We start from the raw sequence: 26,349 nt of genomic DNA on the forward strand, positions 1-26,349 counted from the left end.
AGGGAAGGTTCTGGGTTTGGATTTTACTACGCGCACAGGGAAGGAGGGCGCGAGCTGCATTCATGGTAGGGAAACAGCTGCATTCATATATGCTGCCCAATAACATTACCCCGCAGTGGTGTCCGTCGATCAGACGAATAAGCAGGCATTTATCCTGACATCCTGCTACATGGCCGATATTGTGAAGGAGGGGCGGAAAGAGAGGTTGGTCATAGGCGCGAATGCAAATGCGCACCATAATGCGTTGGGAGGAGGAGATACGAATGCGAGAGGCGAATCTCTATTTTGTTTCATCCTGGAAATTTGCAGATAACCAACAGAGAGTCCCTACATATGTTGGTCCTACTTCCAGCAATGTCCTTTATATTACATTAAGCTCTGAACGTGATATATCAAGGTATGATTGGATGGCTGTTGCTAGCACATCCTTCTCCGACCATGCGTATATCAGCTTCAGCATCCCCCTCCCCAAAAGGGGGAAGAGAAGGGAGGAACCTTTAGAAACCCAAGGTGAACGAATTGGACGAAATACCAGAAACATGTTGAAACAGAACTGCGAAAACCCAAAGAGGTTTCTTATGTGAAGGAACTGGAGGAGTCCAATGTTTTCCTAACAAAGACGCTTATGAGTGCGTATAAAAGAGCTTAGAGGAAAAGCAAAACCGCCATGCTCGACCAACGAGCTGAGTCTATTGAGGATCTACAAGCGTGATGTTTCCAGGGTTATGGAACGGTTATGGAAAATCTTAGCAAGGGGAAACATAGTCAACATAGAATGGTCACGTAATAGTTAGGAGTCCCTTGAAGTTATTTTCAACACACATTTCCCATCGGGAGATGATTCAGGAGAGCCAGCAGACAGCAATTACACTTCGAGCACGGAGCGAATAGTGCCGGGCAAGGTGACCGGTACAAGATCGAATGGTGAAGACGTTCTCTAAGCTTAAATAGCCGGGCCCAGATGGTACATTTCCAGCCATGCTACAAATTTCAAGTAGAGCATTCGTGGAATGGCTTAAAATAATATTCTATGGGTGCAAAGACTGAATCAAATCCACATTCTTGGAAAACTGCTCTTCCCAAAGACTACTAGCTTAACTTCAATTCTGCTCAAAACCTTTGAGAGGCTGATAGATATGTACATACAGTTCTACGTGGATGAAAAACTGCTCTCCACAACACAACATGCGTACAACAAAAGCTAGTCTGTAGATATTGCACTGCATAGGGTGGTAATAAACATAGAGAAAGTCCTGGAATATAAGTAGTATGGTTTGGGAGTCTTCTTAGACATTAGCGGGTCTTTTAACAATGTCTTTAAACGGACGATCATGGCTGGTATTAATTACATTGAAGTACACTCAGCCGTAACCAAATGGATCGTCTGCATGTTAAGTTGCAGGAAGATTACTTCACAATAAGGATTGTATGAGGCCTCAAAATTATTGGACAAGTGCACACCGCTGATCATCAACCAACTGCTCAGGCTGTTCGATGAGGGATCGTCAAACTTACGGCTTACGCAGCTGATGTTGCAACTTTGATGGATCGGGCACTTAGGATATACATACCTGAGCATCTAAAGTCGGGTAGATAGCCAACGCAGAGAAGATGGATATGGTTTAGTTTACTAAGAGGTATAAGGTCCCAAAGTGAACCAGGCCTAAGTTAAGAGGGATGGCCCTGCAGGAGAAGCCTTGCACAAAATATGTTGGAACCATTATAGACAGCAAGTTGTCGTGGAAGCTCAATATGGAGGAGAGAGTGAAGTAGGCCTCAACGGTACTTTATGCTTGTAAAAGAATGCTGGGGTATACGTGGGGTTTATCGCCCCCTCTCTGTCATTGGGTATTGCGATTGTAGCGATTGTAAAGCTTTTACTATGGATTCTTGTAACAACCTCGCCGGGTGCACTGTATGCCATTCTGTACATTCCACCTGTAGACCTGGTGGCAAAGAACATAGCGTTAACAACTGCAACGAGGCTCAGTACACCGATGGCTCCAAAGTAGTGGAAGGAGTAGGGTCTGCGGTATACTTTGCTGATTCGGGTATAAACAGATCCTACTAGCCGCCAGATCACTTTAGCATTTTTCGGGGGGGAAGTAGTAGCCAAAGCAGTAGAAACACTGGAAGAAAATCGCTTGAACTGCAGCCGTGTCAACTTTTATATTGACATCCAAGCAGCAATTGGTAGTTTTAAGGCGGCGGGGAGTTTATAAGGCGCACGCATCTGCTTCTTTGCAAAATATGGTCGGACGACTGCATGCCGCACGATTGGAATCTAAATGTCCAATCCACAAGAAAGATGATCCTGCAAACTGCGCCAACTACCGCAGAATCAACCTTTTTAATATCGCATATAAGGACCTGTCAAGTGTTTTGTGCGAAAGATTGAAGCCCACCTTGAATCTACTGATTAGACCTTATCAGTGCGGCTTCAGGCCTGGTAAATCTACCATCGACCAGATTTTCACAATGCACCGAATCTTGAAAAACAAAACTCGAAAAAGGAGTTGATAGGCTCTGCCGCTATGTCTGAATTTGGTTTCCCCGCAAAACTTATACGGCTGTGCAAAATGACTTTGAGCAACACCATCATCTAAACTAAACGCGGTTCCAGATTGGGTGACCCCTGCGATTTTTTTAATTTGATGCTGGAAAAGATCATACTAGCTACAGAACTTAACAGCTCTGCAACAATATTCCATGAAAGCATGCAATTACTGGCGTATGCTGATGACATTGATATCATCGACCTAAACACCCGCGCCGCAGTTCTGCTTACACCAAACTGGAAAAAGAAGCGATAAAGATGGGTTTGATAGTGAATGAGGACAAAACGAAGGACCTGCTGTCATCGAGCAAAGAGTCATCGCAGTAGCGCCTTGGAAACCACGCCACTGTTGGCAGAAATAACTTCGAAATAGTAAAAGGCTTCATTTATTGGGAACCAGCATTACAACAAACAACATCAGCTCTGAAATACAGATAAAAATCGCTCTTGCCAATACACGTTACTTTGGACTAGGTAGACAATTAAAAAGTTAAATCCTCTCTAGGCAAACGAAAATCAAGCTCTACAAGTCACTTGTCGTACCCGTCCTGTTATATGGTGCACAAGCATGGCGCATGATAACATCAGATGAAGCGGCTCTGGGAGTGTTCGAGAGAAAAGTTCTTCAAAATATTTACGAACCTCTACACGTGGGCGACGGCGAGTACCGAAGAAGACTTAATTACGAGCTGTACGAGCTTTACGCATACATCAACATAGTCCAGCGAATTAAAACGCAACGGCTACGCTGGCTAGGTGATGTTATGCGAATGAAAGATGACGCTGCGGCTAAGAAAGTATTTTTTTCGAACCCGCCTATGTAAGCAGAGGAAAAGAGCGGCTCCCACTCTGCTGGAAGGACCAGGTGGAAAGCGATTTAAATTCCCTTGGTGAGACCAATTTGCCCCAGTTAGCAGAGCGAAGAAGAGACTGGGGCGCCTTGTTGAATGGCCACAACCGTTTAAACGGTTAAGAGCCAATTAAGTAAGTTAGTTTTAACGCGGCGATGTCTATGAAATATTAATTGCCAGTCTCTGCATCAGCACCATACCAGTTGACTACTCAGTATATAAATCAGGTTCATATCAGTTGGCATTTTAGTCGACCTAGGCACCAGCTGAATGCCTTTTTATATAATAGTCGGTACATACATAAGCATTTTACTAGTTAATACTTATACTAGTTTATGGTACAGCAGTCCTATTCGTGTTGAAAAATCGTGCAAAAATTGCTAACATAGCTAAAATTAAATTTGTTTCCAATTCAGTTATAAAATATAAAAAGTGAAGATCAAAATAATCTCAAAACTCTAGTCAATGAACTATCCAAACACTAACTAGTATGAATAAGCCCACAGAATTCTAATCAATGAACTAGAACGTTTTCTTCCGCGAAATCTTTCTTGTTACTATTGGGTATAAGGTTAAATAAGCGTAATATGCGAAGAACTGAAGCCCAAAGTCAACGAACTGATTGGATCTTATCAATGCGGCTTCAGACTTGGAAAATCTATGCTCTATTGAATCCTCACGATATTTCAGATGTCGGAGAAGACTGGCAGCAAGAGTATCGACACGCAACATCCTATTGTCCACTTCAAACTAATTTTTGACAGCAACATCCTATTGTCCACTTCAAACTAATTTTTGACAGCACGAAAAAGATTTGCTTGTCTATAGCATAGTCTGAATTTAAGTTTCCTGCTCCTTCTCCGTAAGGACTGGGAGGGCTTCTCCATGTCATTCGAACTCAAACGGGGTTTCAGACAAGGCGGCTCCGTCGTGCGACTTCTTTAGCCTAATGCTGGAGAATATTATTCTAGTAGCATATCCAAGAAAGAATTGGGGCATTCGCGCCTTGCAGCCACGTCGTTGTTGACGGATATACATAAATTGGGGAATGTGAAGGATTTCGTATATTTATAAAGAACGGCAGCTAAGAAATCAAACGGAGAATAAATCCTGCCAACAAGTTCTACTTTGGACTGAGTATGCAATGGCAGAGTTAAGTTCTCTCTCGACGAACAAAAATCACGCTCTACAAGTCGCTTCATTTTACCTATTCTAATATATAGCTCGGAATCTTGGCCGGTGTTGAAAGAAGATGATACTCGAGTGCTTTGTATTTCCGAACAGCTGAAATTCCTGGAATACTGTTGTGCTTTATAAGAAAAGGAGAAGTAACTTCTGTCTGTGAAAGAAGTTTGCATATGAAAGATGTTGAAACAAACAAGTAAGGAAGGCTAAGTTCGGGTGTAACCGAACATTACATACTCAGCTGAGAGCTTTGGAGACAAAATAAGGGAAAATCACCATGTAGGAAAATGAACCTAGGGTAACCCTGTAATGTGTTTGTATGACATGGGTATCAAATGGAAGGTATTAAAAAGTATTTTAAAAGGGAGTGGGCCATAGTTCTATACTTACTTACTTAATTGGCGCTTGACCATCTAAACGGTTATGGCCGTCCAACAAGGCGCGCCAGTCGCTCCTTCGCTCCGCCAACCGGCGCCAATTGGTCACACCAAGGGAGTTTAAATCGTTTTCCACCTGGTCCTTCCAACGGAGTGGGGGCCGCCCTCTACATCTGCTTCCATAGGCGGGTTCTGATAGAAACACTTTCTTGGCCGGAGCATCATCTTTCATTCGCATAACATGGCCTAGCCATCGCAGCCGCTGCGTTTTAATTCGCTGGACTATGTTCATGTCTGCGTATAGCTCGTACAGCTCATCATTAAATCTTCTTCGGTACTCGCTATCGCCAACGCGTAGAGGTCCATAAATCTTTCGAAAAACTTTTCTCTCGAACACAGCCAAAGCCGCTTCATCTGCTGTTGTCATGGTCCATGCTTCTGCCCCATATAACAGGACGGGTACGATAAGTGACTTGTAGAGTATGATTTTCGTTCGCCGAGAGAGGACTTTACTTTTCAATTTCCTACCTAGTCCAAAGTAGCATTTATTGGCAAGATTGATTCTTCGCTGGATTTCAGTGCTGATGTTGTTGCTAGTGTTGATGCTGGTTCCCAAATAAACGAAGTCTTTTACTATTTCGAAATTATGGCTGCCAACAGTAGCGTGGTTGCCAAGGCGCATATGCGCTGACTCTTTGCTCGATGACAGCAGGTACTTCGTTTTGTCCTCATTCACCATTAAACCCATCTTTACCGCTTCTTTTTCCAGTTTGGAGTAAGCAGAACTAACAGCGCGGGTGTTTAGGCCGATGATACGATATGGGTACCAAATGAAAGGTGTTAATGAGTATTTTAAAAGGGAGTTGGCCTTAGTTCTATAGGTGGACGCCTTTTCGAGATATCGCCATAAAGGTGGACTAGTAGTGACTCTAGAATGTGTTTGTTCGATATGGGTATCAAATGAAAGGTGTTAATAAGTGTTGTTGTTTTTGTTTTTATTTTCGGCCTTTCAAAAGTTATATCAAGAAGAATTTTCGAGCTCTAGGCCACACATATATATTAGTAATAAAAATGCAATTAAATATACCATATATGTTGTATTTATTTATTTTGTCGATATTTCGATTTCAATTAGAAATCATCTTCAGGGCTGTAAAAAATACATTTTTCTATAAAAACCATAAATGCACAAACATAATCTAACACTTACACTTGTGAATGCACCTTGTCGACTAATTTAAAATTTCAGTGCAGAACACAGAATATCACAAACAGAAAACAAAGATGTATACAGATAATAAACAAAATATCTGCTAACAACAACGTATATATTAACTTATTGGACACCCTCAGCATTATTGTTGCTAACTTCTCTTCATTACCAAATGTCTGTATGCGTGAGCGATGTTGTCGGTGTCGCTCTTAAAATTTATGCGTATGCCTTTAGGTGTATTGATAATATGTAGCATTTCGAGAGTGTACCGCTTGGAATATTGTTTTTCTTATTGCAATATTGTAACACTCTCTAAGTCCGGAGAGTGTCCCGTCGTCTTGGAATGTTGCGATAAAGGCGTTCTGTTGTCGTTAGAGTGGTCGCGATTTTTGATGTTCGATTTGTGAGGTGTTAATAAGTATTTTAAAAGGAAGGGGGCCTTAGTTCTATATGTGGACGCCTTTTCGAGATATCTCAATAAAGGTGAACCAGGGTTGACTCTAGAATGCGTTTGTACGATATGGGTATCAAATGAAAGGTGTTAATGAGTATTTTAAAAGGGAGTTGGCCTTAGTTCTACAGGCAGTAGCGGATTTGAGGGGAGGAGGGCGAAGGGGCGACAAATCGTTTAAAAATATTTTTTTTTTTAATTTATCTTAATTTCTGTAATATTTTATTTTAAAAGAACGGTATTAAAAAAAATTGTGGAAATTGCTTCACCAGGAGGTCCGTCAGCATATCTGGGTTAATTGAGTATGAATTTTCAAATAATATTAGCGCTCAACAGTAAGAATGCTCATGCAAATCAGTCCAGTGCTCAGAAATATTTGCGCTGTTGATAACATACTGAATCAAACCTTACTTTATTGAATAAAGTTTATTCAGAATCTTATGTGATGGCAATATAAGAGAAGATTTTGTAACTTTCCTTGATGCGTACGATTCGATCCGAGAATATGTTATAAACGTAGAAAAAAATTGACAGGCATAGCCTTGGCACACATAGTTATTTAATAATTTAGGAATAACCTTCGAAGATTGCGTTGGAATTGGAACGGATGGATGTTCTGTAATGACCATTGCCTTAATAACTCGCTTGCGAAAACGTCGAAAGTTCTTCAAACAAAGGATTGTATTGCGTTGATGAAAAAAATGATCAGTTTTCCAAACCAGTCCCCGAAACGTACCATAGTTTTCAAAAAATATCTGCAGGAATCATTAAGTGGACTATGTGAAACGCGCTGGTCTGAAAAACATGATGCTATAATGCAGTTTGAAGAAAACATCACAAAAATTGTTGCTTCGTTTCAAGAAATTTCTACTTGGCAAGATTCAACAACAAGTTCTGAGGCCCGTTCTATGTTGAAATATATTTGCGAGACAGAGTTCGTGACTTCAATGATTTGTTTGAGCAATGTACTTTCTGTTACACGACCACTAAGCTTAGTTTTGCAAACACCGTCAATAGATTTGAATCAAGCTTCTGAAGCATTGAGTGGCACTTTGCGAACATTAAAAAACCATATACTTGAAGCAGAAAGTCGTTTTTCGGGACTTTACAAAAAAATAGTCGCTTTTGCAGATGAGTTGAAGTCTGATATTGTCCTTCCACGCATTGCTAAAAATCAAATACATCGAGCGAATTACACTTCATCAGACGCTGAAGAGTATTATCGAAAAGTAATTTATGCACCTCTTCTTGATCATATCATTCTTGATTTACAAGGTAGATTACCTGAAGATACATTGCAAGTTTTTAATCTTAATTTGCTACTCCCATCGCGAATAATCAAACATAGTGCACTGCAAAAAAAGAATTTGTCTAAATAGATTGTCCAAGATCTTGGTAAAGGATACGCATCTCTTATTGGAGGAAATAAAATTAATCTAGATGAAGAGTACGAAGTGTGGTCAGAACGCTGGTTTGATAAGCAACACAAAAAATCAATTCTACTATCAGCTGAAAAAGTTTTAAATGATTGCAATGAATATGCGTTTCCATCAATAAATGCTCTTATCAAAATTCTGGCCACGCTTCCAGCTAGCAATGCTTGTGCTGAAAGGAGTTTTTCGACACTTCGCCGGTTGAAAACGTGGTTACGGCCCACAATGTCCGAGAACAGACTCACTGATCTTGCACTTTTAAATACCCATTTCGATATTGAGATTGATATTGATCATATAATTGAAAGATATGTAAAAAAAAGGGAGGCATAGAATTAAATTTACTATGTGAATATGAGCTATGCAGAAGATAAAAATGATGATGTCAAAATGTCAAATATTGGATGTACTATTGTTAATTTGAATTACCAAATGAAACCAAATATGTGTATGAAATTACTAAACGATGTAAAAAAATACTAATAAATTTACCCCTAAAAAATTACGGTCTGCTGTACGTTTCCCTTGTTGTTTTGTCTTGCATTTTCACGTATAAAGTATCTTGAAGTGAACTTTGTTCAAAACACATCAGCTTTTGGGAGAAACAATTAATGACTGAAATCGCCCCCCCCCCCCCCCTCCCCCTCAAATAGCAGCCTGGTCCCCCACTGTCTATAGGTGGCTGCCTTTTCGAGATATAGCCATAAAGGTGGACTAGGAGTGACTCTAGAATGTATTTGTACGATATGGGTATCAAATGAATGGTGCTAATAAGTATTTTAAAAGGAAGTGGGCCTTAGTTTTATAGGTGGACGCCTTTTCGAGATATCTCAATAAAGGTGGACCAGGGTTGACTCTAGAATGCTTTTGTACGATATGGGTATCAAATGAAAGGTGTTAATGAGTATTTTAAAAGGGAGTGGGCCTTAGTTCTATAGGTGGACGCCTTTTCGAGATATAGCCATAAAGGTGGACTAGGAGTGACTCTAGAATGTGTTTGTACGATATGGGTATCAAATGAAAGGACTTAATAAGTATTTTAAAATGGAGTTGGCCTTAGTTCTATAAGTGGACACCTTTTCAAGATATCGCCATAAATGTGGACTAGGAGTGACTCTAGAATGTGTTTGTACGATATGGGTATCAAATGAAGGGTGTTAATAAGTATTTTAAAAGGAAGTGGGCCTTAGTTCTATAGGTGGACACCTTTTCGAGAAATCTCAATAAAGGTGGACCAGGGGTGACTCTAGAATGTGTTTGTACGATATGGGTATCAAATGAAAGGTGTTAATGAGTATTTTAAAAGGGAGTGATCCTTAGTTCCATAGGTGGACGCCTTTTCGAGATATCGCCATAAAGGTGGACCAGGGTTGACTCTAGAATGCGTTTGTACGATATGGGTATCAAATGAAAGATGTTAATGAGTATTTTAAAAGGGAGTTGGCCTTAGTTCTATAGGTGGATGCCTTTTCGAGATATCTCAATAAAGATGGACCAGGGGTGACTCTAGAATGTGTTTGTACGATATGGGTATCAAATGAAAGGTGTTAATGAGTATTTTAAAAGGGAGTGATCCTTAGTTCCATAGGTGGACGCCTTTTCGAGATATCGCCATAAAGGTGGACCAGGGGTGACTCTAGAATGTGTTTGTACGATATGGGTATCAAATGAAAGGTGTTAATGAGTATTTTAAAAGGGAGTGATCCTTAGTTCCATAGGTGGACGCCTTTTCGAGATATCGCCATAAAGGTGGACCAGGGTTGACTCTAGAATGTGTTTGTACGATATGGGTATCAAATGAAAGGTGGTAATAAGTATTTTAAAAGGGAGTGATCTTAGTTCTATAGGTGGACGCCTTTTCGAGATATCACCTTAAAGGTGCACCAGGGGTGACTCTAGAATGTGTTTGTACGATACGGGTATCAAATGAAAGGTGTTAATGAGTATTTTAAAAGGGAGTGATCCTTTGTTCTATAGATGAACACCTTTTCGAGATATCGCAATAAAGGCGGACCAGGGGTGACTCCATAATGTGTTTGTACGATATGGGTATCAAATGAAAGGTGTTAGTGAGTATTTTAAAATTGAGTGGGTCTTAGTTCTATAGGTGGACGCCTTTTTGAGATATCGACATAAATGTAGACCAGGGGTGACTCTAAAATGGGTTTGTACGATATGGGTATCAAATTAAAGGTACTAGTGAGGGTTTTAAAAGGGAGCGGCCCTTAGTTGTATACGTGAAGGCGTTTTCGATATATCGACCTATATGTGGACCAGGGTGACCCAGAACATCATCTGTCGGGTACCGCCAATTTATTTATATATATAATACCAGGAACAGTATTCCTGCCATGATTCCAAGGGCTTTTGATTTCGCCCTGCAAAACTTTTTCATTTCCTTTTAATTAATATGATAGGTGTCACACCCATTTTACAAAGTTTTTTTCTAAAGTTATATTTTGCGTCAATAAACTAATCCAATTACCATGTTTCATCCCTTTTTTCGTATTTGGTATAGAATTATGGCATTTTTTAAATGTTTCGTAATTTTCGATATCGAAAAAGTGGACGTGGTCATAGTCGGATTCCGGCCATATTTTATACCAAGATAAAGCTAGTTCAGATAAGTACGTGAACTAAGATTAGTGGAGATATATCGATTTTTGCTCAAATTATCGTGTTAAAGGCCGAGCGGAAGGACAGACGGTCGACTGTGTATAAAAACTGGGCGCGGCTTCAACCGGTTTCGCCCATTTTCACGGAAAACAGTTATCGTCATAGAATCTATGCTCCTACCAAATTTCACAAGGATTGGTAAATTTTTGTTCGACTTATGGCACTAAAAGTATTCTAGATGAATTAAATGAAAAAGGGCGGAGCCACGCTCACTTTAAAATTTTCTTTTATTTTTGTATTTTGTTGCACCATATCATTACTGGAGTTGAATGTTGACATAATCTACTTATATCGTGTAAAGTAATTAAATTTACTTACTCCAAATTGGAAAAAGAAGCGGCAAAGATGGGTTTGGTGGTGAATGAGGACAAAACGAAGTACCTGCTGTCATCGAGCAAAGAGTCAGCGCATACGCGCCTTGGCAACCACGCTACTGTTGGCAGCCATAATTTCGAAATAGTAAAAGACTTCGTTTATTTGGGAACCAGCATCAACACTAGCAACAACATCAGCACTGAAATCCAGCGAAGAATCAATCTTGCCAACTACTTTGGACTAGGTAGGCAATTGAAAAGTAAAGTCCTCTCTCGGCGAACGAAAATCATACTCTACAAGTCACTTATCGTACCCGTCCTGCTATATGGGGCAGAAGCATGGACCATGACAACAGCAGATGAAGCGGCTTTGGGAGTGTTCGAGAGAAAAGTTTTTCGAAAGATTTATGGACCTCTACGCGTTGGCGATGGCGAGTACCGAAGAAGATTTAATGATGAGCTGTACGAGCTATACGCAGACATCAACATAGTCCAGCGAATTAAAACGTAGCGGCTACGCTGGCTAGGCCATGTTATGCGAATGAAAGATGATGCTCCGGCCAAGAAAGTGTTTCTATCGGAACCCGCCTATGGAAGCAGAGGTAGAGGGCGGCCCCCACTCCGTTGGAAGGACCAGGTGGAAAACGATTTAAGCTCTCTTGGTGTGACCAATTGGCGCCGGTTGGCGGAGCGAAGGAGCGACTGGCGCGCCTTGTTGGACGGCCATAACCGTTTAGACGGTTAAGCGCCAATTAAGTAAGTAATTAAATTTTTTGTTAAAATTTCACTTAAAAAAAAAATTTGTAAAAAGTGGGCATGTTCGTATTCCGATTTTGCTAATTTTTATTTAGCACACATATAGTAATAGGAGTAACGTTCCTGCCAAATTTCATCATGATATCTTCAACGACTGCCAAATTACAGCTTGCATAACTTTGAAAGTACCTTCTTTTAAAAGTGGGCGGTGCCACGCCCATTGTCCAAAATTTTAATAATTTTCTATTGTGCTTCATAAGGTCAACCCACCTACCAAGTTTCATTGCTTTAACCGTCTTTGGTAATGAATTATCGCACTTTTTCGGTTTTTCGAAATTTTCGATTATTATGTTATGGGTTATGGTCCGATTTCGTTCATTTTAAATAGCGATCTGAGATGGGTGCCCAGGAACCTACATACAAAACTTCATCAAGATACCTCAAAATTTACCCAAGTTATCGTGTTTACGGACGGACATAGCTAAATGAATTTCTTTTTTCGCCCAGATCATTTTGATATATAGAAGTCTATATCTATCTGTGAGCTCTGCTCAGCTGAGTATAAAAAGAATAGTTTATCTTGTTCAGGAAAACCAACGATGGTAAAAATCCAAAAGAGTTCGAATTTAGAAAATTACCGATTATTTCTTTAAATTATTTAAGTCAACGAAAAGAACATTAAACAAAAACAATTAAGGAAGTCTAAGTTCAGGTGAAACCGAACATTACATACCCAGCTGTACACTTCATATGCTGTTGTTGTTTGTTTTGTGTGCTTAATAGTGTTACAAGGCTCGTTTAAGCGAAGCAAAAAGGATACAGAGGCTAACACCAATGACTTTGAGCGGGTAATAATGCAGTTTTCCTTCAGATATGTAGATTTCCCTACTGTTTATTTTAAAATAAAGATATAACAGACCAATAAACATAAACACACAAGTGCCATTGTACTAAAAAGCGTTATTACAAAAAAAGGGCAGGGTTATTAACGAGATTTTCCAACTTTTACTAGAAATAGCTTATTACCTGCATCTACGCACTTTTATAGAATATTTTATATAAAAGAAGGCGACTTAACCAATTCTTGTGATAATGGCACAAAATACAATTGGTACAAAACTATTTTTCGCTAAGATTTAACTTATTATTTTTGCCTACGACCCTTTTTAAAGTAATTTATATGAAAGTGGGCGTGATCCTTAACCAATCTTATCCATTTTTTCTAGAAATATTTCCTGCTATAGATTAAATTTGTGTACCCAATTTTATTACGATCCGTTAATTTTTCTGCGAGTTATGGCTCCCGAAACATAGAAAATTGCTTAATCATAAAACCGCCCCACGCCCATTTTTTTAAATTTGAAGTTTTTCCTATTTATTGTTATAAATCCACTTGGAAATGAAATACCATTGATAAAAAGCTCTTTTTTGCAAAGGTGTATTATTTTATTCGTCCACGACCCTTTTAAAAATCTTTTACATAAAAGTGGGCGTGGTCCTTAACAGATTTCGTTAATTTTTCTTCAAAGCATTCCTTATAGTAAAGGCAACCCCTCTGCCGAATTTTGTTACGATAGGTTTAACGATTTTTGATTTATGATTAATAATATTTATAAAATTTATTTTATCACAAGTGGGCGGTGCCAAGCCCATTTTAAAAACATTTTCCAAATTTTATATATACCATCGAACTCTATGATTTTTTCAGACAAAAATATATGCTATATACGTAAGCATTTGGTGAAATTTGAAGCTTCTATCTGTTAAAATGGGGAAGAAATTGCGCAAAGGTTCTTATCTGAACAATCGGTTGTATGAGATATATACTATATATACCACCGATCTCAATGATTTTTTCAGACAACAATATATGCTATATACGTAAGCATTTGGTGAAATTTGAAGCTTCTAGCTATTAAAATGGGGAAGAAATTGCGCAAAGTTTCTTATCTGAACAATCGGCTGTATGAGATATATACTATATATACCACCGAACTCTATGATTTTTTCAGACAAAAATATATGCTATATACGTAAGCATTCGGTGAAATTTGAAGCTTCTAGCTGTTAAAATGGGGCTAAAATTGCGAAAATATATATATATGCTATATATATATACTATATATACAACCATATATATACTATATATACCACCGATCTTTATGATTTTTTCAGACAACAATATATGCTATATACGTAAGCATTTGGTGAAATTTGAAGCTTCCAGTTGTTAAAATGGGGAAGAAATTGCGCAAAGGTTCTTATCTGAACAATCGGTTGTATGAGATATATACTATATATACCACCGATCTTTATGATTTTTTCAGACAACAATATATGCTATATACGTAAGCTTTTGGTGAAATTGGAAGCTTCTATATGTTAAAATGGGGAAGAAATTGCGCAAAGGTTCTTATCTGAACAATCGGTTGTATGAGATATATACTATATATACAACCGATCTTTATGATTTTTTCAGACAACAATATATGCTATATACGTAAGCATTTGGTGAAATTTGAAGCTTCTAGCTGTTAAAATGGGGAAGAAATTGCGCAAAGTTTCTTATCTGAATAATCGGTTGTATGAGATATATACTATATATACCACCGATCTCTATGATTTTTTCAGACAACAATATATGCTATATACGTAAGCATTCGGTGATATTTGAAGCTTCTAGCTGTTAAAATGGGGCTAAAATTGCGGAAATATATATATATATGATATATATAAACTATATATACCACCATATATATACTATATATACCACCGATCTTTATGATTTTTTCAGACAACAATATATGCTATATACGTAAGCATTTGGTGAAATTTGAAGCTTCTATCTGTTAAAATGGGGAAGAAATTGCGCAAAGGTTCTTATCTGAACAATCGGTTGTATGAGATATATACTATATATACCACCGATCTCAATGATTTTTTCAGACAACAATATATGCTATATACGTAAGCATTTGGTGAAATTTGAAGCTTCTAGCTATTAAAATGGGGAAGAAATTGCGCAAAGTTTCTTATCAGAACAATCGGCTGTATGAGATATATACTATATATACCACCGAACTCTACGATTTTTTCAGACAACAATATATGCTATATACGTAAGCATTTGGTGAAATTCGAAGCTTCCAGTTGTTAAAATGGGGCAGAAATTGCGCAAAGTTTCTTATCTGAACAATCGGTTGTATGAGATATATACTATGTATACCATCGATCTCAATGATTTTTTCAGGCATCAATATATGCTATACACGTCAGCATTTGGTGAAATTTGAAGCTTCTAGCTGCTAAAATGGGGCCGAAATCGCAAAAAAAAATATATATAGATACTATATATACCATCATATATATATTATATATATCACCGATCTCTGATTTTTTGACACAACAATACATACTATATACGTAAGCAATCGGTGAAATTTGAAGCTTATGTTAAAATGAGGTAGAAATTGCGAAAATTTTCTTATCTGAACAATCGGTTGTATGAGATATATACTATATATACAACCGATCTCTATGATTTTTTCAGACAACAATATATGCTATATACGTAAGCATTCGGTGAAATTTGAAGCTTCTAGCTGTTAAAATGGGGCTAAAATTGCGAATATATATATATTCATTTCATATCATTTTTTATTCATTTTCTTTCAAAACAGCATATATGTTACAATAGCGACTTAAATTAAATTAACCATAATTACAGAACGAAAAGTAAGGCATTCTGTAAAAATATATGTATTTTAGTATCGAATGCAATCTCCGAATAAAATTTAATTCAAAAACATGTAAAATAGTGCGTGGGGTGAAGTTTGATTAAAAATAATAAGTAATAAAATATATTAATACAATATGTACATATATTTTTTTAAGTGCTATGGTTCAGCAAAATTTTGATGTCTTCGTGTGATTTCTCTAGTAGAAAAGATTTAACCTTTCCCAAAAACTCATTCAGATTTCTAGTGACACGTATACATGCAGGCAACGCATTAAAAGCTTTACAAGAAACGATAGTAAAGAAGTTGTTGAAGTTGGTTGTTCGAGAGGTCGGGACATACACAAGTCCATATGAGTTTTGCCTCAAGTTATAACTATCCGATACCAGGCTATGTAAATACCCACAGCGAAGGAAAAATATCTTTAACGTTTTATAGTAGTACATATGCTTAACAGGAAGAACTTTCAGATCCCTAAACAACTCCATAGAGTGGTGAAAACGATCAACATTACATATTTTTCTTATGACCCATTTTTGAATAGTTAGAAGCTGCTGGATTTTATTACCTGCAGCGCCACCCCAACAGGTTATACCATATTGGAGCTTGGAGTGGACTAAAGCGTAGTAAATAGTTTTAAGTATTTCGTTTGAACAAACTTTTCTTAAATTGTAAAAATAACGAACGGAAGATCGCAAGTAGGACTTCAAACGAGAAATGCTATATATATATGCTATATATATATACTATATATATCAACATTCAAGTTCATATTTTAAAAATCTTTTATTTTGATTTTAAGTATAAAAATTTATTTTTGTTTATTTTTGAGTTTAGATATTTTCCAACTAATTAGAATTTTCTTTTTTTGAAGTTATTCAAAATTTTAAGTTAACACGAAAACTCAATTAAAATTATTTTAAAAATTAAAGTAAAGAGTACAAAGTAGTTAACACTATATTTACTCCCCCTCCAAGAAAATTTTAAACAAACAAATTATTAATTAATATTAAATGTAACCTTTTTTTGTTTTTTGTTGTTTAATGTATTTGTATTTAAATTAGTGTTAATAAGTATGTTTGCTGGTTTAAGTAAATCAATTGAAATATTTTTAATAGTATTTTTGTATTGAATTGTAAATGTTTTATGTTTCTTAGAGATAACTTTAAAAGGTCCTTCATAAGGTGATTCTAAATTAGATTTACGAAGAACTTTAACAAAAACATATTCACAATTTTCTAATTGTTTAGGAACGAAACAATTTTCTTTGTTATGATGAAAACCTTTAGAACGAACAAGCGAAAAATATTCTCTTATTTTATGAAGAGCGTCATAAGAAAAATCATGTTCTTTATTACTATTTGAAATAATTAGTTCACCAGGTATTCTAAGTGTTTGGCCATAAACAAGTTCAGCAGATGAACATTTTAAATCTTCTTTAATAGAAGTTCGTAAACCAAGTAGAATGAATGGTAAAATGTCAGACCAATGAATCGAGTCGTTTGATGCTATAATTGCTGCTTTTAAAGTTCGATGAAATCTCTCTATCATGCCATTTGCTTGGAGATGGTAAGGAGATGTATGAATTTTATGAGAACCTAAAAGTTTAGTTAATTCTGTAAAAAATTTTGAGGTGAATTGTGAACCTTGATCTACTGTAATATTTAATGGTATACCAAATCGTGGTATATAATTTTGAATAAAAGTTTTTACTATAGTATTTGTTGAAATATCTTTAAGTGGATAAGCTTCAGGCCAACGTGAAAATCTGTTAATAATTGTTAAAATATAACAATTTCCATTTGAAACTGGAAGAGGTCCAACAATATCCATATGAATATGTTCAAAACGGCCTGATGGTATTTGAATTTTTTGGATAGGAGATTTAGTATGTCTTGAAATTTTGGATTTTTGACAATTGATGCAAGATGAAGTCCAATCGTTAATCTCTTTACGCATGTTAGGCCAATAATATTTATTTTGAATTAATTTTCTAGTTGTTCTTATACTTGGATGAGATAATGAGTGAATTTTGTCAAATATAATTCTTCTCATAGAATGTGGAACATAAGGTCGAAAAGGTTGTACAGAAACATCACACCATATATTTAAATTAATAACTGGAATATGAATTTCTTTTAAATTATTTTTAGAATTTTGATCAGAAATGGTTTTTTGTAAAAATGTATCAGTTTGTTGTTCTTTATATAAAGTTTCTAAATTTATATCTTGAGTTGAAATTGCATTTATTTCTGGAATACGGGAAAGTGTGTCGGCAACTATGTTGTCTTTTCCACGTATATATTGAATATCATTTGTAAATTGAGCAATATATTCAAGATGACGTAGTTGACGAGGAGATCTATCTACTTTAGAATTTAGAACATGAATTAAAGGTTTATGATCAGTATAAATAGTAAAAGTTCTACCTTCAAGAAAATGTTTAAAATGTTTAATTGAATTATAAATAGCCAAAAGTTCACGATCAAATGTTGAATATTTAGTTTCTGTTGTAGTTAATTTTCTTGAAAAATAAGCTAAGGGTTCTAGTATATTATTGCTAGTTTGTTGAAGAACTGCTCCAATAGCAACATTTGATGCATCTACTGCTAATGATAAAATACCATTTTTGTCGAAATGTGTAAGTAAAGTATTTTTAGCAAAAAGTTTTTTAACATTTTCGAAAGCTGTTGTGGTTTCATTTGTCCAATTTAATTGTTTGAGTTTGTTTTTAATTGCATGTGTTAACATTTCATGCAGAGGACTAAGTTCTGTTGCTAACATTTTAATATATCTGTGATAGTAATTTATCATACCTAAAAATTTTTGTAATTTATTTATAGAAATTGGTTTTTCAAAATTTGTTATGATTTCAATTCTATCTAAAGATGGTTTAATACCTTCGCCTGAAATTTCGTAACTTAAAAAAATTTAATTTATTTACACCGAGAGTACATTTTGAAGGTTTGATATTTAAATTATATTCTTCAAGTCTTTTGAAAACTGATTTTAAATGATTTATATGTTGATCTTCATTATCACTGGCAATAAGAATGTCATCAATGTATGTAAATACAAAATCGAAATCAGAAAATACTTCATTAATAAAGCGTTGGAAAGTTTGAGCACTGTTTCGTAAACCGAAAGGCATTCTTACGAATTCAAACATTCCAAAAGGGGTAGTTATTGCAGTTTTATGAATGTCTTCTTTTGCCATTGGAATTTGGTGGTAAGCACGCACAAGATCAATTTTGGAAAAATATTGTTTGTTATTTAAATCGATTGTTAAATCGTGAATATGTGGTAAAGGATACCGATCTGGTGTAGTAATAAAATTAAGTCTTCGATAGTCTCCGCAAGGTCTCCAATCATTTGGTTCTTTTTTAGGAACGAGATGATGTGGAGATGCAATAGGAGAATTTGAGGGTCTGCATATACCCGTTTTAACTAAAAATTCAAATTCAGCTTTAGCAATTTTAAGTTTGATTGGATCAAGACGTCTTGGTTTCGAAAATGGTAAAATACCTTTTGTTTCTATCCTGTGAACCGTATGATGTTTAACTTTTTTAGTATAATCTGGTTCACAGGTAATAGATGGAAATTCATTAAGTAATTTTGAAAACTTATTTTCGACAATAGGAATTTTGAGTGAGAAAATATCAGAAAATCCAGAAGATCCAGCAACTTTAATTTTTGTAGTAAAATCCATTATTTCTTTATTTTTAATATTGACAATAATTCCGAATTTTTCTAAAAAGTTTGCTCCTAAAATTGGTGTATCAATGTTCGCAATAATGAATGGAAATTCAAAATCTCTTCTTAAACCTAAATCAATTTTAAGTAGTTTTGTACCGAAAGTTTCAATTGAAGAACCGTTTGCTGCAGTTAAAGTAAGATCCGAATTTCTTTTATAAATTTTAAATTTAGAAAAAGGAATAACTGATACAACTGCGCCGGTATCGATAAGAAAATTAAGTTTATTGAATTTATCAAATATGAATAGGCGACGAGTAGGTTTAATAATAATTCCATTATCCGTCACCGTCATAATGGATTGTTTCAGTTTAAATTTTGTTCGGAATTTGAATTATGATTTTGATTGAAATTGCATGGGGGTATACATTTAAGAGCGTTATTCTTAAATTTTTTGTGATACCAACAAATATTTGTTTGCAAATTAAAATTATGATTGTTTGAAAAATTTCTGGATCTTGAAAAATTTTCGAGATTTAGATCTATTTCTATCTTTAGATCTTGAACGAATATATAATTGATTAATATCATTAGAAATTTTATTTAAATTTTGATAAATAGCCGTAGTTAATTCAGTTAAATTTTTAACGCATTGTTCTAAAATATTATTATTTATACTTGAGACTACAGGAGATTTGGAAGAATGAGGTTTATTGATTAAATCAAAAAGTTTGTCAGCTAAAATAATAATTTCATCTCTGTTTTGATTATTATTGGAAGTCAAATGAATTTGTATTTCTTGTGGTAATTTACGAATCCACAATTTAAAGAGTAATTCTTGGCTAACTATGGAGTCAGAACCTATAAGTGATTTCATAAATCTGAATAATTCAGATGGTGAACGATCACCAAGTTCAGTTTTTGAAAATAATTGTTCTAATCGTTTTTCTTCGTTAAGAGAAAATCTTTCACATAGAATTTTTTTGATTGTATCATATTTATTAAAAGGAGGAGGAGGGTTAATAATATCTAAAATTTTAGATATAGTATCTTGTTGAAGAGTAATTAGAACATTTTGAAATTTTAAATTATCATCATTGATATTGTTAATTTCAAATTGTCCTTCAACAAGTAAAAACCAGGCATCGGGAGATTCTTGCCAAAATTGTGGTAATTTAATAAATTTAGTAGAAGAAACATTTGTAAAGTTATTTTGTGTTGAAGTATCTTGTGTTATATTAGAGATGTTGTTTTGTGTTGTATTAATGTTAGAATTTTGAGTTATATTGTGAGTCATTGTGTTATTTGTATAGTTGTTGTTTTGATTTTCCGAATTTGTAAAATTACGGGCTCGTATTGGTGAACGTAGAACCATATGAAAAAAAAAAAAAAAAATTTAAATGAAAAATTTGAAAATTAGAAAATATTTAAGAATTTTTTTTGGAAAGGGAGTTAACAATTTAAATAAAATATTTATTTTTATATAAAAAAAAAAAAAAATTAATTTAAATAAGTTATATTAAAATTATTAAAATATAAAAATATCTTAAAATAAATTTGAAAATTTAAAAGGTTTAAAATTTTAATTTAAATTATAATTGAAAAATTTTTAATTTAATATTAAAATAAAAATTATACTTACATAAAATTAAATTTAATAAAAAATATTAAAATTAATAAGTAGTTGATTGATGATTGTAGAGATTTTAAGGGAATAAATTGCGTTTTTTGGACGTGATAACAATTAAATACATCGTTGTTGTTATTTATGCAATGGCTTTGTTGTTTTCTTTATAAATCTCATCATTTTCATCGTGATGTCTTATACTTTAAATCCGTTTTTGTGTGTATTGTGCGTAAAATTGTTGTAATAGCTCTTGTTGTAGTGAAGTGGATAACTCAACCATTGTTTTTAATCGTAGTATGTTGTTTTTTAGAGTTTTTATTGCTCTTTTCTTTAATGGACATTGATGTTATGGTAAAAAGGTCGAAAAAAAAAAAAATCTGTTGTTGATGCTATAAATTTGTTATAATTGATGGTTGATATTCTGTTGAATTGTCGCTACATTATGTTGATATACTTTAAATTTCTTGTAGTTGAATATTTGTTGTTGCATTTCAAAATCTTCGAATAAGGCGTAAATATCAATGATAATATAGTTTGTTTAATTCACTCGAAAAATTTAGCACAATGTATAATGTATGTGCACGATATATAATGTATATTCATTTAAAGTAATTTGCACGATGCAGTTTATTTTAACTCAAAATGTTTATTTTAAAATTGAGTCGCTAAAATATGTCGTGGTACACAAATTATCGTAGCACAGGAATATTAATTTAAAATATAATGTTGCAGTTTAAAAGTCAATCAAATAACCACACATAAAAAAAAAAAAAAAAAATTGCAATTGTAGGATCGCAGGATAAAATTACATTAGTCTCGCCACTTTTCTAGTTTGCTACAACACTGTTAAAGCAATTCATCTGTTCGCAGATTTTAATTTCTTCGTATTTATTTTTCTTTTGCTTTAAATATGCAAACTACTATTTAGGTTCGTAGGATCGCCAATATATCAACATTCAAGTTGATATTTTAAAAATCTTTTATTTTGATTTTAAGTATAAAAATTTATTTTTGTTTATTTTTGAGTTTAGATATTTTCCAACTAATTAGAATTTTCTTTTTTTGAAGTTATTCAAAATTTTAAGTTAACACGAAAACTCAATTAAAATTATTTTAAAAATTAAAGTAAAGAGTACAAAGTAGTTAACACTATACTATATATACCACCATATATATACTATATATACCACCGATCTTTATGATTTTTTCAGACAACAGTATATGCTATATACGTAAGCATTCGTTGAAATTTGAAGCGTCTATCTCTTAAAATAGGGCAGTAATTACGAAAAGTTTCTTATCTGAACAATCGGTTGTGGAGGATATATACTATATATACGACCGATCTCATCAATTTTTTCAGGCAACAATATCTGCAATATACGAAATTATATAGTGAAGTTTGAAGCTTCAATCTGTTAAATTGAGTAAGATATGACAAAAATCCTCTTTTTCTGAAAAATCGGTTGTATGGAGGATATATGCTATAGTGGTCCGATCCGGCCGGTTCCGACAAATGTCTAATCGGACACCCAAATACACCCGCTCACCAAATTTTATCAAGATATCTCAAAAATTGAGGGACTAGTTTGCATACAAACAGACAGACGGACAGACGGACATGGCTAAATCAACTCAGCTCTTCATCCTGATTATTTCGGTATACTTAATGGTGGGTCTATCTATTTTCCTTTAAGGACTTACAATTTTGGGTTTCGTGACGAAATTAATATACCATTTCATTTTCATGAAAGGTATAAAAACTTGAAAATAAAATATTCAAAAAAAATTGTTTAAGTTAAACGGTTTTATTGAAAACAATTCTTACATGAAGTAATAATAATACTAAAAGCTAGAAAATTATTAGGTAGGTCCTAGGTACTAGTCCTCATCAATCTAGGGCGTTGATCAGACAATTAAATAAAAGCGTTGGGCGCGTGAAATTTCTAAAAATGTGAGGCGTAGCATAACCTGATTAAGGTTCAGTTGGTCTAACTCATGACTATCAATAGAAATTTGACGCGTCCATCGCTTTTATTTAACTGTCTGATCAACGCCCTGGATTGTATTGTTTTCAATAAAACCGTTTAACCAAAAATTTTTTTTTATTATTTTATTTTCAATAGTTTTTCAAGTCTTTTTTAACCTTTTCGGGTCTAAGACCCGGTGAGGATGATAAAACTGAAACCTCTGGAAATCCAGGTTGGAAAATTGTAATATTTGATTTTGCGAATACTTTTAACATTAACTTAAAGAAAATTGAGACGCACAGGTTAGGTTGAACTGGCCGGTCCATGAGGCCCTCACATAGACTGAATGAGTCCGTAGTGTTACCAGAAGTTTGTTTTAACGACCAAACTGAAAGGCCCTATCAAAAACCAAGCGCACAAGAGACGCACAAGTATTTATTAAAATATAAGATACATAATCTATGTACAATTCTAAAATCATATACATACATACATACAATATATATGTATATAGAAATAACTGCAGAAATTATTTGTATTAATTTGTTATTTAAGGATAATAATGTGTAATTTAAACAAAATTCTATACCAATAAAATTTATTGAAAAAAAATTGCATACAAATTACTTATCGTACAAAAAAATTATTTGAATTAAAAAAAAAAAAATATTAATATTTGTATTAAGGGTCTGTGTACGTTCACCTCTTATACCCGCACGTTCGGCGTTAACAGCTGATTCAGCCGGTGGAACAGCAAATTCAGAGATTTGGACAAATCCGCAGGATATACCTATACATCCGGTTAGTAAAATACATCAGTTAAATCTACTTCATAGGTACTTAAATTTAATAAACAAAAATACTTTATTAGCGCCAAAATGGAATGGAAGGTCGAATATCTCAGAATAAGGACAAACGATCCGACGAAGACCAACGCAAAATTGATCAAGATCGTATAGCAAAAAATATTTTACTTGTGGCAAACTCTCTTCCTAAGAAAGCGATTGAGAATAAGGATTCCAAATCTAATATAGAGAACCAGCTGGAGAGTGCCCAAAGTGGACAGCCCATCAAGGATCCTGCCGAATTCATGCCAGAGTATGTATAGCCGGAAAAATATATGTTAGTGTATATACTGTCGCCCTTAACAAAATAGAAATAAAGGTTATAAATTAAAAGTAAAGTTTACCTTGTTATCGCCATATCAATCTGGCTTTAGAGCAAGGCACCGTTGGTCCACGGCTATTATAAAAATTTTAGACGACATTAGAGAACCCTTTGACAAAAATCAACTGACTTTACTATGCTAACTTCACTTTTGTAAATTATTCTTTGAACTATGACTAACTTTTTACGAAGGCGGCCGCCGTGGTGTGGTGGTAGCGTGCTCCGCCTACGACAACGAAGATCCTGGTTTCAACTCCCGGGCAAAGCAATGAAAAAAATTTAGAAACAAGATTTTTCAATTAGAAAAAAGGTTTTTCTAAGCGGAGTCGCCCGTCGGCACTGATTTAGCATACACTCCGAGTGTATTTATCCCATGAAAAGTTTCACTGTGAAAACTTTTTTGCCTTGCAGATGCTGTTCGCAGTCGGTGTTAAAGATGTAACCTTCCCGCCAATTTTTAGGAATAATTAAAAAAGAGCAGAATACAAATTAGAAGGGAAGCTCGGCCTTAATTTGCTTTGCAGGTTTATCCCGCCTTGTATTCATTTTTTATTTTATTTGTATGAAGTTAAACAATTACTTTGGTTTTGGGGACTCCGCAACGCGTCTCATGTGGAGTAATCTGACGGGTTGATTACAGCATGTTAAAACTTGCTCTGAAGCTTCTGGCCTAAAACTGCTACTTACAGGCGTTCCGCAGGGATCCATTCGGGGTCCGCATCTTTTCAGTCTCTTTATTAATGACATTTTTTATGTGTGCCACCATGTTCATATACATACATGCATATGCTGATGATATCCAGCTATATCTATCCGGAAATCATGAGGACACGGATGTTATCTACTCAAAGTTAAATAGTAACCTAACACCCATTTTGGAATGGGCGACGAAAAATGATTTGCGTCTTAACAGTAATAAATCATATGTTTTTTGCCTATAGCTAAAAAGCGAACAAGTTTCAAATATACCATCTGTATACATTGCCGACAAATCCCTAAGACTAGCACCCAAAGCAACCTACCTTGGCTTCATTATCAATGACATTGACTTGTGACGATCATGTAAATTGTTGTCTGTAAAGTGTACAGCGTTGCAACTTTTTCCCTTTCAGCATTAGGAGGAAGCAAAATTTATATCCATCTATAGTGACGTGGCTGCTAATGCGCGAATGCGCCTATTCTTTCTTGGAAGACAGCAAGTCCTCATTCACCGCAGGATCCACATATTTTCGCTTCTTTATCTAATCCAGAGAAAACAAAATTTACAGCGAGTTTGTTCATGCCAATAATGTCAATATCATTGTTTACATAATATAATGGACGGGTTTATCCCCCATTTTTAACATTAGACCGCTGAGCCAGCCTTGTCGGGCAGGTGGTCGTAAGACCAAGATGAACTCAAAAGCTTTAAACAAATTAAGGATAAGAAGGAAAATGCGATGGCGTCGCAAGCCGCGAACTGCAAATCGCTATCAGAGATGATTCGGACGGGGCGATGGCTTAAAGATATTATGTTAGCATTTATTTGTTCTCAAGAAATTGTAAAACTTGATTATTTGGTAACTATAATTTTGTGTTCCAAAAATAGCCTGCGAGTACATATGTAGTGTTGCGGGGGTGGTATAATCCCAAATAAAAAACTTGGGGCTATGCCACTTGGGATTATGTGATATCAGCTCTTATTCTCATAGCATATTTTTTGCATTTTCTGCTCTTACTCTTTTCTTGCTTATATTGTTAGACTGTGCAGTTTTATTTCAGTTTTTATTGCGTGCATAAAAAACAACAAATGTCGTTTTCGCTTTTTGGGGTCATTTTTTAGTAACCAATCGTTCGTTTAGAAGCACCGTGGGCTATACTGTGTAGAGGATCGATTTAATGCATTTATGTATGAGTAATTTAATATTTTTAAAGAAAATTTGTTTTTAATGTTTAAATTGTTTTAGACCAAAAATACATAATAATCGCCATCAAAAATGGAAAAAAGGCCTTTTGTTAAGGACGGCAGTTCATATTTTTTTACAAATCAACTAATATGTATTAAATTTTTTGTTATTTTGGGAATTGCAGCATGCTCACATAAACTTGGCGGTTATTCTAATATTTTAAATATAAGCAATAAATATTATCCTAATGCTCATCTCCATCAAAAATAATGTGCTAATACTTTTAGAAGCTTTTGTGAGAGGCTAAGAGTTGTATCTGCTGTTACGTCGTTACCTTTATCTTTTATTATAAATAAAATTTAAAATATTTTATAAATCTTACATATTTACTAAATTGGCGCCTAACCATTTGAATGGTTCTAGTAGCCGCTGTGCTTTAATCCGCTGGACCATGTT

The 26,349-nt window shown here is 34.7% G+C and overlaps 1 protein-coding gene across 2 annotated transcripts in view; it reads left to right on the forward strand.

The window, feature by feature from the left end:
- Positions 1-26,241, forward strand: part of Klp54D (Kinesin-like protein at 54D) — a 147,199-nt gene extending 120,958 nt beyond the window's left edge. For both annotated transcript variants that reach the window (XM_067772828.1, XM_067772825.1), the window contains exons 9-11: positions 23,527-23,641; positions 23,712-23,938; positions 26,078-26,241. In XM_067772828.1, the coding sequence (XP_067628929.1) occupies positions 23,527-23,641; positions 23,712-23,938; positions 26,078-26,090 (355 nt within the window). In that variant the 3' untranslated portion in view covers positions 26,091-26,241. The remainder of the gene's footprint in view (positions 1-23,526; positions 23,642-23,711; positions 23,939-26,077) is intronic.
- The last annotated feature ends 108 nt before the right edge of the window (positions 26,242-26,349 follow it).

Source organism: Eurosta solidaginis, chromosome 3 (assembly GCF_040869045.1).
Source record: "Eurosta solidaginis isolate ZX-2024a chromosome 3, ASM4086904v1, whole genome shotgun sequence".
Lineage (NCBI taxonomy): Eukaryota > Metazoa > Arthropoda > Insecta > Diptera > Tephritidae > Eurosta > Eurosta solidaginis.